Source organism: Neophocaena asiaeorientalis, unplaced genomic scaffold (assembly GCF_003031525.2).
Source record: "Neophocaena asiaeorientalis asiaeorientalis breed wild unplaced genomic scaffold, Neophocaena_asiaeorientalis_V1.1 scaffold5, whole genome shotgun sequence".
Lineage (NCBI taxonomy): Eukaryota > Metazoa > Chordata > Mammalia > Artiodactyla > Phocoenidae > Neophocaena > Neophocaena asiaeorientalis.
In genome coordinates, this window is record NW_020174698.1 from 4,683,384 (window position 1) to 4,698,459 (window position 15,076).

At 34.6% G+C, this 15,076-nt stretch overlaps 1 protein-coding gene across 1 annotated transcript in view; it reads left to right on the forward strand.

Annotated features, from left to right (window-relative positions):
- Positions 1 to 15,076, forward strand: part of MOXD1 (monooxygenase DBH like 1) — an 83,242-nt gene that overhangs the window by 22,014 nt on the left and 46,152 nt on the right. The window contains exons 3-5 of the mRNA XM_024759011.1: positions 3,308 to 3,454; positions 5,133 to 5,300; positions 5,436 to 5,519. Coding sequence (XP_024614779.1) covers positions 3,308 to 3,454; positions 5,133 to 5,300; positions 5,436 to 5,519 — 399 coding nt within the window. The remainder of the gene's footprint in view (positions 1 to 3,307; positions 3,455 to 5,132; positions 5,301 to 5,435; positions 5,520 to 15,076) is intronic.

A 15,076-nucleotide genomic window follows, 5' to 3' on the forward strand; every position in this document is an offset into this window, starting at 1 on the left:
GTGGGGAAGAATTCAGCCTTTCATCGTTAAGTGTGATATTAGCTATAGGTTTTTATAGATTCCTTTTATAAGGTTAAGGAAGTACCTTCTGTTGCTAGTTTACTGACAGATTTTGCCATGAATAAATGTTTTAAATGGATTTTCTACATTTTTGAGATGATTGTATGATTTTTTTCCTTTTTAGACTTTGGTATAATGACTTTGGTATAATTTAGACTTTGGTATAATGAATTGCATTGATTGATTTTCTAACGCATGCATTTCTAATGCATGGTCATAATATCTTTATTTCTTTTTTTTTTTTTAACATCATTGGGTTCTATTTGCTACTAAGTATTTTTAAGAAAATTTGCAGTTAGGCCCAGGAGAGATATTGATCTTTTTTGTAGTGTCTTTGATTTTGGTATCAGATTAATGCTGGCATCAAAAAATGAGTTAGGAAGTATTCCCTCCTCTTTTATCTTCTGGAAGTTTGTGAAGAATTGATATTACCTCTTCCTTAAATATTTGGTGAAATTCCAAGTGAAAACACTTTGACTTAGAATTTTCTTTGTAGGAAGATTTTTACCCGTAGGTAGACTATAGGGCTATTCAAAGTATCTGTTTCACTAAGTTTTGCTGGTTTGTGTCCTTCAGGTATTTTGCCCATTTCTCATCTAATTTATTCAAGCTTTTTACATCAAAGTGTACATAAAATTATTAACCTCTTAATGTTTGTAGGATCTATTGTAATATTTCTTGTTCATTTCAATTACATCTATTTGTTTTCTGCTGGTCCCATTTACTCTTTGTTTTATAGTTCTCTTTTCCTGCCTTATTTTGATTGATTTTTTAATGATTCCATTAAGTAATATTATTTAGACTAGAAAGAAGGCAAGATGTGAGCTCTCATGTATCATAACTGAAATTCTCTCATGTATCAATTTTCTGAACATTGAAGACTCAGTGGTTTACATGAGGCAGATGAGCTCAAGGGATTTTCAGTAAGTCCTGAATGAAGTTTCTCCTGCTTTGTCATAGCTAAGTTATCTGAAAAGCCAGAAAAAGGTGGAATAGCTGAAAGGAATTGGTTTTGGTGAGTGGAAATAAAACAAATGGAAAATTGGCAAGCCAGCTGGATATTTTGTGGGACTAAGGTTTTGGAAACATATTTGCAAGACTAGGATAATTATTCTACTCTTTGAACTGATTACATTTTGTACTGTATTCCTTTTGTTTGCAAAAACTGTGACTACTTGAATCACGTAATGAAATGTGAGCTTGGTGTAAAGGCACAGTTTATCTAAATCCCTTGTTGTCCACACGCGTTGTTATTTCATTTACATACTGAAATCTATGTGATCAAAAGTGGGAAAACCATAGTATCATAGGAATATTTCATTTGAATTGCTTCCACAATTACAGCTGGTTCTCAGGAAAAAATGTTGGACAAACCCTGACTTCAGCAGTAGAAGAAGTAACATTTTATGTGAAAAAAAACTTGATAAGATGATTTTGTAGCCAGAAAGATAGAAACTAACCCGTCCTTTTCCAGCAGTGGTCACTATGATGCAGAACAGTAAAGAAGGATAACCTAGGATCTGACTGCCTAGGTTTCAATACTGGCTTTACCACTTAACCAGCTGTGTGACCCTGGGCAAGATGCTAACCTCTTTGTGCTTCATTTTATCTCATACACTTGATCTGAAGATTAAATGAGTTAATACGTGTAACATGATTAAACTATAGAATGTACACAGTAAGTTGTAGTTGTTACCAGAGTGAAAGAGGTTAGTTAGGCTCTGTGCATTACCGATAATGTGGGGTCTGAATAGTATCTAGATCTGGTACCCTGGGTATCAAATTTACACACACTTGATAGCTAATTTAAAAAGGTTCTAGGAGGGAATTCTCTGGTGGTCCAGCGGTTAGGATTCTGCGCTTCCACTGCAGGGGGCACGGGTATGATCCCTGGTTGGGGAACTAAGATCCCACATGCTGCACGGCCAAAAAGAAGAAAATAGATGCTAGGAATAGAAATGCCAAGTACCATCCATTTGAGTATGACAGTTATAGACAATTTAAAGTTCTTCTCTTGTACACTGTATTTTCTCTGTCAAGCATGCAATCGTTTCTTCAAATGTTAATTTTAGTGTTAGAAAAACTAATTATAATTATGTTTCAACATGTTTATTCTAAATCAAGTCTTTGTGATCATCAAAAATAAAATATCCTTATGTACTGAAAAAACAGTATAATTATGGCAAATTTTGTGTCTTCTGTTAGTGATAAAAATTAACAACGTGATTTTTATAACTCTAAACATAGAAAGCTAATGGTAAAAAGCATGGAGAATATTTTCGGGAAAAACCAAACTCTAATTGCAGAAGAGGGAAGGAGATTGGCATTGAATGAGCTCTAACCATGGTTGGCAGTTTTTTCCTTCATATACTATTTCACTTATTTATCTTTCAAAATCCACAAAATAAGTATGTGTCATCTCAATTTTATTAATGTTAGAACAGAAGTTCAGAGTTTGACTTCAACAATTCGTCAAAGACATTTCAGAGTAGAGCTGTGGGTCAGATCCTAGTCGTTTGATCTCAAAGCCCACGCCCTCTCCATTGCATCTGTCTGCCTCCCAGAAGTGGTCTTACACCACTGAACAAGCTTAGTATGAAAATTATAGCTGAACCACCAAAACAAAACGTCCCTAGCTTTTCAATATCTTGTAATTCAACTAGTGTCATTTCTTTCCATATTTTCCCATTGCATTTCATTTTAATAAACATATGCCATTAAAGCTCCTACTATAACAACCTATAATCTCAGGATGGGTCTCCTTGCTTTTACGAGTGCAGAAGGGAAACACCACAAGGTATAACAATGGAAAAGTGCTGACCCTGGCCCTGGTCCTGGTGTTGCCATGAACTAGTTATTTCATTTGGAGCAAGCCATTTCACAGTGTTGAAGTTCTTTTCACTTGCAGAATGAGGAAAAAGTACTCAGCAATTGTGAATATTCATTCATTCCATCTCTTTCAATGCTCTGTGATACTATAAATCCATTACTGCCTTTTCCTGAAGGGCCAGAAGTTCAAAATATGGACCAGTTTCCTAGGGAGCTGTCCCTAGTCCCAACTATGGAGTATCCCATACTCCAGCCCCTTGGAAATTCCCAGGACTTAAAAAATGACTATAAATACAGGGTTTTGTAATAAGCAAACTGAGAATTAAAATTTTAAGGTGATATATGTATACTCTTAATCTAAATTATTTTCACCCTGAATTTAGGACATCCTAATTTTTCTTTTTCATATTTTCCACAGGATTATTTTACAAATGCAAATAGAGAATTGAAAAAAGATGTTCAGCAAGATTACCACCTAGAATATGCCATGGAAAATAGTACACACACAATAATTGAATTTACCAGAGAACTGCATACATGTGACATAAATGACAAGAGCATAACGGTAAGGAGTCTATCAGTGAATGCAGGCATGAATAGAGTGTACATTTACAATTGGGAAACACTTTACAGAATAAAAAGAAACAAATATTTTAAAATAACTGTTAACAACAAAGTCACATAGTCTTCTTTGGAATATTTTTGAATTCTCTTTAGAAGCCACAAAAAAATCTAAGGCTATAAATTTCAATGAAGGCAATTTTTGTGTGAATCTAAAATTTTGAAGAGCTGTTTAAAGTGTGTGAGATTTTTACCTATAAAAGGTTTTAGCTTCTTTATAAAGTTTTAAAATAGGTAATAGATAAAGGTTGGAAAAATTGTATTACACAAGAGAGAATTATGATACTGAATATTAGGCTGTAATTCATCTGAATTGTAACTGATTCATTTTTGTAAATTTCTAAAGTCAAGATGAATAGTAGACTGTTGAAAATTGCCTGTCAACATATTATACAAGATTTCTTATTGTCAGACATCATGCAAAAATTAACATCTTTGTGCATATGCAAATTAGGTATTTAGAGGATCTAAAATTCATGTGGTACTTTGAAGGTTTCCATGAATTTCTTGAATCAATTTCATTTTGTATAGACCAACAAAATTATCGTTTTTATTTGCTAAGTCAAAGCTTTAAAAATGGGAATGTAAAAATCTGAAGCAAATTTGATTAACATTCAGCATAAAGGGTAAAAGAGGAAGAAAAAAAACACATGCAAAGACATGGGCCACTTTTTTATGTACTATACAGTGCAATTATACTTTAATTGGAGTAACAATTATAGTTGTTTGACTTAAGAAAGAATATAGCTTTTAAAATAAATAGCTTTTGTCTTATTATTTATTTTCAGAGTTCTTATTACAAAGATCTGGCAAAGTCATCTTTATCTGTGGGGGCACTGAACTGTTTATACCCCAGCAAACCCTCCCCACTGCCCCGCTGCCCTTTGGGCAATCTCTCATTTACTAAATGGAAACCGATTTCACTTGACAGTGCTTTCCCTAGTTGGGATACCCCAGTCCCTAGGAAATTCCCAAGATTCATAAAATGACCATAGATAGATTCTAGGATAATAAACAAACCTAAAATCAGAAGTTCCTGCTATATTTCCACTTTCTGTAAATTCATACATGTGAGTGGGCTAGTGTCTGGGAAAAATCTATTGTGAAAATAAAAATCCTGACCTGGGAAGTCATTTTAATTTTCATTTTATTTATTTGTTTTCCCTAAAATGTTCCATTGCATAAAAATAGGTTGTAATTTTCCCAAACCCCTGCTGCTTAACAAGAGTATTTGCTTGGTAACTACTAGTTTGCTGCTTAACAAGAGTATTTGCTTGGTAACTACTAGTTTGCTAGTTTGGAGGTTTAGTGTGACAATGATTTACTGTTGCCGTAAGCATGAAAGCATAACTACTAAATCAGTTGTCCTTCATTCTGTTTTGGAACACATAATCTTGCATGGGGGAGATGATTTCTTCCAAAAAGGAACTCATCTATTTGGATTGTTAATGACTTAATCAGATTTACACAGTTCCTGTGAGAGACCATATTGATAACTCCAAATGTCATTATTCTCTTTTTTGAGCTTCTATATCCTGCTTTGAATAGAGTTCTTTAAACTCAATTCAATGGTAAGGAAAGTGCTCTCATGAGACATAATCATGCCCCTGTCTGATCACCAGGAGAGCACGGTGAGGGTGATCTGGGCCTACCACCACGAAGATGTGGGAGAAGCGGGTCCTAAGTACCACGAATCCAGTCGTGGTACCAAGAGTCTGCGGTTATTGAATCCTGAGAAAACCAATGTGTTGTCTACAGCCGTACCATACTTTGACCTGGTAAATCAGGACGTAAGTATTTTTTCAGGTTTTTATGGTTCTAGGGGTGGGTTTATTGAAAATGCATAATGGTTTTTAAATTATTGTTTTTAATAGAATGTCAAGAGAATGTGACTTTTGTCCCCCTCTCCTTTTTTTTTAAGACAGGTCCCCATCCCAAACAAAGGTACAACATATTGGTGCCAAATGTTTAAGATTCCTATGCTCCAGGAAAAGCATCATGTAGTAAAGGTATGCGACTCACTCACAGGCTAAACTTAGTTTGTATGAACAGAGGAGAAATTGTTGTTCTTAAAACAAAAATAATATCAAATTTATAGAAGTGATTTTCAGTTATTTAAAAGTTACCTAGAGAACAAGGAACTGGCTTATCTGACCCACACACTGTCCTAAAAGTCACTGAATTTAGTGAGAAACTTGGATTGTAGCTAGTATTTTGTGTTTTGTCTCCTAATTTTATATGTTTAAAGGTTAAAGTTTTGGGATGCATTTGTACACCTCTGGTTATTTCGTAGGCAACAATTCAACATTTGGAATTGCAAGTTAAAATAATATATTTATGTATCAATAAATTCTATCTGGGAAGTTCACATTCCCCAATATTGTTTGAGAATATCTGCTTCATTGAAAATACTGGATATTGTCATAAAAATAACTGTTACAGTATATTTTTGAAAACAGGAAAACAAGAAAATTGTAGTGAATTTCTACAGAGTTGTAAAACACAGAATGGGGTAATAAATAAAGCCTAATTTGCCTGTGGCATCTAATTCCCTCCCACCTCCTCTAGGGATAGGTCTCCCAAAACTTTTGCGTCTAGTTAGTGACTGAACAAGTATTTTTAAAAATTTACAAGTCCTTGGCTCTGTGCTAGGAATTGTTTGGGCAGTTCCACGGAGGCTGAATATATGTTTCATACTTTCAAAGAACCTACAGTGAGATTGTAGGAGACGTGACCAAGACACAAGAAAGAATAAGATAGAATTAAACAGCGCACACAAAATACATCGCCGACTTTTTGTCCTCCCCCAGACTATGTAATGAAGTAGTGTGGATGTGAGAAAGGGAGAAACTTCTGGATTCTGAAATCTAGAGGGAAATATGAGGGTTCAAATAGCAAGTTGGCTCTTTAACTATGTGGTCTCAGATAAGTCACTCTGGGGTAGCGCTGCAGGCCCCATTTCCTCATCTGTAAAAGAGGGTTATTCGTCCCACTTTTCCTACCAACCTCAAACCATTCTGGCAAAGATGGAAACACTGAGCACATTCTATAAAGTGATTTAAATTTGTTAATTTCTAATGTATTTCTCCAGTGGCACAGATCTATCTGCCTTTTGTTTACAGAATGATTCATAACTACTTAGAGAAAGCAAGAGGGGTAGGTTGAGGAAATGTTTATTGAATTAATAAGTAGTCCTAAATATTTGTAGGATATTTTTACAATCAGAAGACTTACCAACAGTGTGACTGTGGATGAGTCAATTCACCTCCATGCAATGTTAGTTTCTATTTCTTGCATGTGAAAGGGGAATGCAAATTCTATTCTTACATACTTAATACAGTGCCTGAGTCCTTCCCTTAAACCAATGAAAAGTCTTTCTCAGAAAAGAGAATGGTATATTTATACATACTGTGTGTCATACATTACTATGTGTCATTTGCAGTAAATTTAACTGGAACCTGGCTTAAGGGTCAAATGTAAAACTATAGGTTAAACAAATGTTTCACAAACCAGGTCCTTGATTCATTTTTCAGCAAATGTTAATTGATAGGATGTAAAGTCCTTAACCACTTACATGAATGCATTTTTATTCTTGTTTTTATTAATGCTAATAATTAAGTTGAATGAAATAAAAACAGTTGTCTACACTTAAGGGATGGCAGTATATGTTCTGACCCTCTATGTAGGGTATTTGCTTAGTACCTCATCCAAGAAGTCTTAGCTAGCCTTCCCGTCACAAGCATATCATAGTAAAACTCAGATATGTGTGCATCTATTATCTAAGGGTGTGCTTGGAATTAAGTACTTTCGGGTTCACATTGCTGTCTTCATAGGTATCAAGAGGGATCTCAGTGACTGGAAAGGCTTTGGAGCAGTTTTTTTTGTTTTGTTTTGCTTTGGGTTTTTTTGCAGTGGTTGGAGATCTGTAAGATGACAAAAATTCTTTACCCTGAACAAGAGGGGATTTGAGGGAGGGGCGGCGGGTTGGAGAGCAAGGCTTATACAGACTTTCGTTGTTGCAGGGCAGAGGGTTGGTAGCTAAAATTTTAAACTCTTATTACTCATGAATACCACTTATAGACTAGATTCCTGAGCTTGTTGGTAATCCCTAAAATATTTTAAGTCATTAAGTATTATGAAACATTTAAGTCGCAAATGAACTCAAATAGGATAATATACAAAAAACAACAAACACAAAAACGAGAGGGCTCTATTGGGAAAATAAATTGAAAATATTTAGGTTGTATAAATTTTGAGATAGTCTTTCAAAAACGGTTTTAATTTGCAGTTTACAATGAAATTTTAATAAATATTTAAAGTAGAATTCATAGATTTCTAATTTACCTTAAGAAGTTATCTAATTTCCATTCTCTTTTCCTTAGCAGAGATGATTTCTAATAATTTAAGAAAAGTGTATCTTCTTTTCATAGAACCAAAGACTCCTATATTTCAAAAATCCATTGGCTAACTGCTTCTCCTTATTCCTTATTTTATATCCCACACATTGGCTGCATGAAAAAGCCTCAGTCCTTCTCTGATACAAACAAAAAGTGCTTTCTCAGAAAAAAGAACATTGCTTTTATATTGTATTATGTTGTGTGTCATTTGCAATGAGTTTTAAGAACATATTGATTACACTAGTATTATGAGAAATCAGTTGTATTCTCTGGACTCTATTTCAAAGCAAATGTTTATAATTGAAGTTTAAACATTGATAGTATTGCCTAGTATACATTTAGTAGTTGTAATAACTATAAAACTAAGCAGGTAAATAAAATATATTGGTGATTTGATCAATGAATACATTTAATAGAAATGACTAAAATTCAAAATACTAATTACAGCTTAAATTTTAATCATATAATGATAAAAATGATTTACTACTAAAGTACAAAATAATAAGGTAAATAATTTCTAAAATTATAACAAAGATAAATAATTTTATCCATAGGAAGGGTGGGATTATGATATAAATTATTGGTCGTTCCAATTTACTTGTGACTCCAGTTTATTGATTTGTATTTTGATGCTTGCAAAAAATGTCTAAAATTATGACTTGAAAATGTTGATGTTGTCAGATGACAGTTATGGAGATTGTGAAAAAGAAAATTCTTGGTAGATTATATTAAAACCACACTTCTCATATGAGATCATCTCTGTGAGTCGCTCTTGAGACCCACCCTCCAGCCCATCTCATATTTAAGCATGACCCTATTTGAGCTTTGCCAAATACGTGATATTACCCCAAATTTAAAATTTTTAGAGAAAGTGATTCTTTCCACTCTCTTTAGTCAATATAATAGCATTATCCCAACTTATAGTAATGCTTGGATATACTCTGCTAGAAGCTGGGGCTGTCAGTTGGTTTAACACACTTTTATTTTTCTTGAGGAGCTTTTAGTGTCAGGGGATTTTCCCCATAGATGAACTAAACTTCTAATTCATCTGTTTAAATCTGATGTGTCTTAATCAATTTAATCAATAGTTGTTGATGGCTTATTGTGTTAAAGAGGAGGAAAAAGAAAAACAGCCAGGTTGAATCACCATCCTTAGTCATCTCCCCTTAAAAGAGATGACTCCCTAATAGGGAGGCAGTAGGCGAGTTCTAGGCTTTGATGGGCCAGGGTTGAACCCCTTCTTTCTATTAGTCACTGAACAGCAGGAAAGTTATTAATCACATACAACTCAGTTTTACATGGGAATGATACTTTCCTGATGGGATTGTTTAGACTAAAGATTAAATAGCAGGTTTAAAAAAAATTTTATTAGCACTTAGTACAGTATCTAACACAGAAGAGTCTTAATAAATTCAACTACTCTTATCAGTCCATTTATTTTCAGTTTTGCTCTCTGAATGACTTTTCACTGAAAACTACTATTTTGTGTGAAGGCCCAGAAAAGGACAAACATCATGCTAGAAGGTTGACTATTGCTGAGTTTTAAGAGAGGATTACTTTTACTAGTTGTGTGATCATGGGCAAAGAATTTACTGTCCTGTACTTCAGTTTCCTCATCTGGAAAAATGGGTATAATAGTTCTCACCTAATAGGGTTGTTATGACCATTAAATGAATCAAAAGCATTTAATATTTGTAATTTAGAACAGGGCCTGGCACATAGTATTTGTTAAATAAAGTAACTAAATAAAATTATGTTGATCTCTAGTGATACACAGTTGCTAATCTGTTAAACATCTTGTTAGGTTTCTGGGTTTCTGAGGGATTCCAAAACAGCCAACCCTTTCTACACAGTCAGAGTTCCAAATAAAACAGAGATTGTTGCTCATTTCATTTAGGAAGGCCACCTTGAGAACTCTCTGCTCAGGAGAAAGGTGAAGTTGCGTGAAAAAAACACTCATTGTTCTCCTCTTCAGCCATCTACACAAGAAGTGAAATGCTGTGCTTTATACTTGTTACTGGACAGAACATCTTTCTTGCCATGAAATTAGATGCCGCTGTTCTTTTCCATTGCTGGCATTCATAAATCTGAGTGATTTAATTTGGGGAATGTTTCCTAGAATAAGAAAATCTAAGCACAATTGACACTGAATAACCATGAAATGTCCTTGAAGCCAGAGTACTGTATAGCCATGAAATAGTCACTCAAAAATTGATTTTCCTATGCTAGACACACGGCATGAACCTTTGACTTTAGATACTAAATTAAATGAACACTGCCGTCCAGTTTCCCCATTATGTTCTTTCCTTCTTCTTTTTGAAATAGAAAGACGCCATCAACTGGAGAAATTTAGCATTAACACATTCTGACACGTCAAGTGTGATAGTGGGTTTCTATTTCTGAAAATGTGTAAGACTTCAGGATTAAATTTAGTAAAACTTGGAAATTCTCAGTGTCAAACTACATGATTTGACAACTATTAGAATGATCTCTTCTCAGTCAGTGTATCTTCCTTTTTTCCCTGAAATGATATTTCAAAATATATTTTCGTTCATGTGATCTTTTGCCCCCTGATGGAAATAGCATTTTGGTTTGTCATCACGATGCATTTTCACAGACTCCATGCTTTAGTTCTCATTCTTTCATTGTGTGTTTCACTTTACTCTGTGGCAGACTAGTAGGTGTTTGTTACTGACTGTTGACTGAACAGTTGTTTGTACTTTCACCCATTTTCAGTCCAACTCTATAGTACTTTTTTGGGTTTCCTGATTTCCCTTTTATCTTTTCCTAATTCAACCATATTTCCTAAAGGCAAACTTTAGCTCTTCAGATAGATCTATTTAGTATGTTGAAAGAAATTAGCTTTCAAAGTATGCTTCACGTTAAAATACTTTCCATTCCTTTTAAATACTTTGCGACACTATATGTGGTTATTAAATTCTTAATACCAATGCATGACCACTGGCACCTGTGGATTGCATCACTGATTGACAAAACAGATGATTTTTGACCTTCTAGAAAAAAATCATGCTGTAAAAACATAAGAATCTTCTTCTTTGGGAATTTGTCATCCAAAATTTGTAAATACCAAAATAATTTTACCCTTATGTCCAAGTATATCTAAGAATATCTGAAATGTTGTACAGCTTTTATCTACTAGAGAAGAGACGAAATTACTTGGGCATTTACTGTGGCTAAAACTATAACTTTGAACAGAAGAGAAGTTGGTAAGAGCACTGCCCCTAGCAATAATGAGTTGACTCAAATTAGCACATTTAAAAAATTGCTGACTTAGATTGTTCAGTACTGCCAAGTTCTTTCTAGATCCTCGTGGGTTATACTGACTTCACGGAAACATTGGAGATTGTCGAGCTACATGGGTGTTCTTAATAGCCACTTGAAAGTGGAGGTAATTGAATTCACTTTGAAAGCATGTCTTTTCATGGAAGTGATTTATTGCTAACTCTGTCTCTAATTAGCTTTCTGACCCTAGAGAAAGTGCTTAACCTCACCATGATCCTCAAATTCCTTGTCTGTAAGATAAATGGATTGGACCAGATGATTTCAATTGCTGAAAACTAAAAGTGAAATCTGTGCTGGGGTTTGGATGCCCTGTGGTGTGACTTCCTGATACACTTCATTCTCACTATCCCTGGGCATGCCAGGGTGACAGTACTTAGGACCCCACTGCCTCCCTTAAAGTTAAAAGCCCTCCTTCTTGAAGTTAAAAGTCTCCTTCAGTCCCTCGGTCATAGGCTCTCTTAGCATACATTCTGAGGCTTAGGTTTCCATCTGTAAATGGGGATAATAATAGTACTCATCTCAAATGGTAACTGTCGTTATCAAATGAGATAATATCTGTAGAGTTCTTATATGTTTGGCATATATTAGATAGCTCAATAAGTACTAGCTATATTCCCAATTTACATTGGTTTTCAGGTACCTCTAAATCTTGGATATAATCCAAATAAAATAACTCTAAATAAACAAACAACTAAATAACTCTAAATCTTGGGAATAATGTCCTTTTAAAATAAGGATAGAATCAAGAGTGCCAGGGTGAGGAAGGCTTATAGGTTGGCACAGCGTACAGGATGGACTCTAGAGACAGGTAGGGGTTGTGTTCTAACTCTGCTTTTCATTAGCTGGACGACCCTGGGCAAACTAAACTCTCAGTGTGCATCTTCCCTTGTGAGGTAGGGAAAACAATTTCCAGTGAAGATGAACTGGTTACAAGTGAAGACACCTGTTGCATGATTGGCTCATAATTGCTTGTTTTCTTCTCTTGATGGGGATTATAGAGATGGATGACTATAAATTCATCTAGTATTTTCTCATACTTAAAGTCAGGACCGCACTGAAACCACGGTAGGCAGTAAGTCTCTATTTTATTTTGACAAAAAGATTCCCTGGGAATTAGATTTCATAGCTTGTTTCCATTATTCTAAACCGAAGGAAATTTAAGCTAATTTCCTCCTGTTCTGGCTAAGTAAGGATAAAAACCAGCTGGTGACTAACCTCTGGGAAATATTCTTTCACATTCTTAGGTCACCCATTAGCCTTCCACTCTATGGCCTTAAGTAATCTTCAGCCGACATTAAAAGATAGTTATTCTTCTTTGTTGCTCTTCTACCACCCAACTCTGCCCCCAGTCTAGTACATCTATTTTTTTTTAAGTAGTTCAAAAGGTTGGATGACAAAATTGAAAAGCATTAGCCCATCTGTTGATAATTATTGGCTATAAAAATTGGTAAATAATTAACAGCACTTCTACTGAAAGAGTACTAAGATGTTTAGGTTGGATTCTAGATGTTGATGGCACTATAGGATTAAGAAGTATGGTAATATTAAGATATGAATGACTTTTACTTACATAAAGGTAAGTATGTAAGCAAAATACTTACCTATGTTTTTGCTACTTTAAATACATTATCTTGTTGAATTTTTCACAGCCTCCCTTGAGGTAAGTTGAATTACCACCACTTTCCAGATGAATGCAGTGAGGCATGGCAGGCATAAGTAACTTGCTTAACATTGCACAAATTCTGTGAAGCAGAGCCAAGATTGAACAGAGATCTTCATAGCAAAACTAGTGGATCTTTCTCTCTACAATACTACTAGTCCAGGACTTAGGATTTTTCTAGGTGATATATATCAAGGAAACATAATGTGAATAAGTTACTCAGTACCCAGGCTACTTTTATGTCCTATAGCATCAGTGCATAGACAGAGGGCTACATGAGCAGATCCCACTGGAACCTTCCAGAAATATCAGTATAAAGATCCTGGGAACTGACTTAGACCTGGTTGGATGGCATTTGAGTACACAGAGGCCTACTGTTTTCACTCTTGGGCATTGGAAATGCTCACGAACAAGAGATGACACCTATAAAGTTTCATTTGTGATTTAGGAAGTCATTTAAATACAATTCGATTTAGGCTGATTAGGTGAAAGATTATGCATATGGATACAAAAGGGCACGGAACGTTAGATCTCAGAGATGATGTTAGGGAGACAGGAACTTCAGTGGAAAGAAGGTAGCTTGCTAATCTGATTGGGCATGTCTTGTAGCATAAGGATCATTGGAAACAAGCCCGTAGCCTTCTCTATAAGCTGAGTTACAGTCCTCTTTGGAGTTAAGTGAAAATAATGGCAATGACCTATTTTATTGCCCTTCACTGGCAATGTGAGAAAAAATACTAACATTTCCATTTGGAAGTTAAATGTATGGCAAAGTGCCTAGAGAAAAGTACCCTAAAAACGAGAAGAGCCATGTTGTTGGAGAGAGGTCTTGAAGTGTTGATATCTCCGAGTGGCCTAAGAACCAGACTGAGTGTGGGTTCTAATCCTGCGGTAACCATTGGTCGGCTGATCATTCATGTGGCTGCACCACAGTGCTTCTCAAGAGATTGAATTCATGTTAAAAACACAGTTCAAAGACTATAAATCTGTATAACCAAGAGGTTGTTCTAAGTGATCTTTAACCCTTAAAATTCTAAGACTTTAGTGAAATATTGAAATTGAAAAAACTGGAAATGTATAAAATAAATCGACACATTCATACAATATATAAAATAAACTGTAATAAAAAGTTATACTAAAAATTATAAAAGGAATGAAGATAATTTGTGTGTGTGTGTGTGTGTGTGTGTGTGTTCTCATGGGATATAACATGCCAATTTTATTTTGATGTCTATTTTCAAGGTAAAAAATTCTATACTTTTCAAAACAGGATGACATCCATTATTTCCTTTTTAATGCAACACTGAAATTTCTTATAGTTTTTATGAATGGAGCTTTTAGTAATTAGTAGAGAAAAGTATATATGTGGTAGAAACTTAGTTTAAATAAATCAGTTATTTACTATTCAAGTTTATAAGGCTGCACGGTTGTGTTCTTTAAAATATCAAGCCTCTCAGTGCATTTAAAAATGAATGTATTTCTACATCAAAAATTCAGATTATACCTAAGAGTTTTAAAATATATCTATTTTATGAAGAAGAATATTACATTCACAGATCAAAAAAGTTATGGCTGAGTCTTGCTTCATTGAATAATTATATCTTTCTTGACTCCTAACCTAGGGTACACATTAGAACCATGTGGATAGAATCTTTAGGATGAAGTTCAGGCCCTTATGTTAGTGGTAGTTGTTGCTGTCATTTGGAAAAGTTCCTTAAGTGATCTTGATATGAACTCTGTGGTTGAGAATCACTGTTTTATATATATTAAAATTTCCCAGGAGACCATACTTAAATTATATTTTATAGTACCTAGTAAAATGCTCTTCATATTGCATAGCATCGGTGCATATTTTCATAGTAATACACTGTCTTATTCAACAAATGTTGTAAAAATTGAACACACGTCAAACATCTACTTTTGAAACGCACTGTTAGTTGTCTGCACATGAAGATTTGAGCAATTTATGGTTTTAAGATAGTTTATTCCTGATGCAGTGCACATTTTTTGTGGAAGTGGAGAGGCGAAAACACCAGCTGTTTCCTGGAGCCACAGCTGACATTCATTATAAAATTTCAACATGAACTAATTCAGATATATGGGATACTTCTACGAAGGAAAAAAGACTTATGTTCTAGGGAAATGTACACCTTGAAGTTAACTCTATACATTAATGCTTATAATGTAACGGATCCATTTTAGAAAC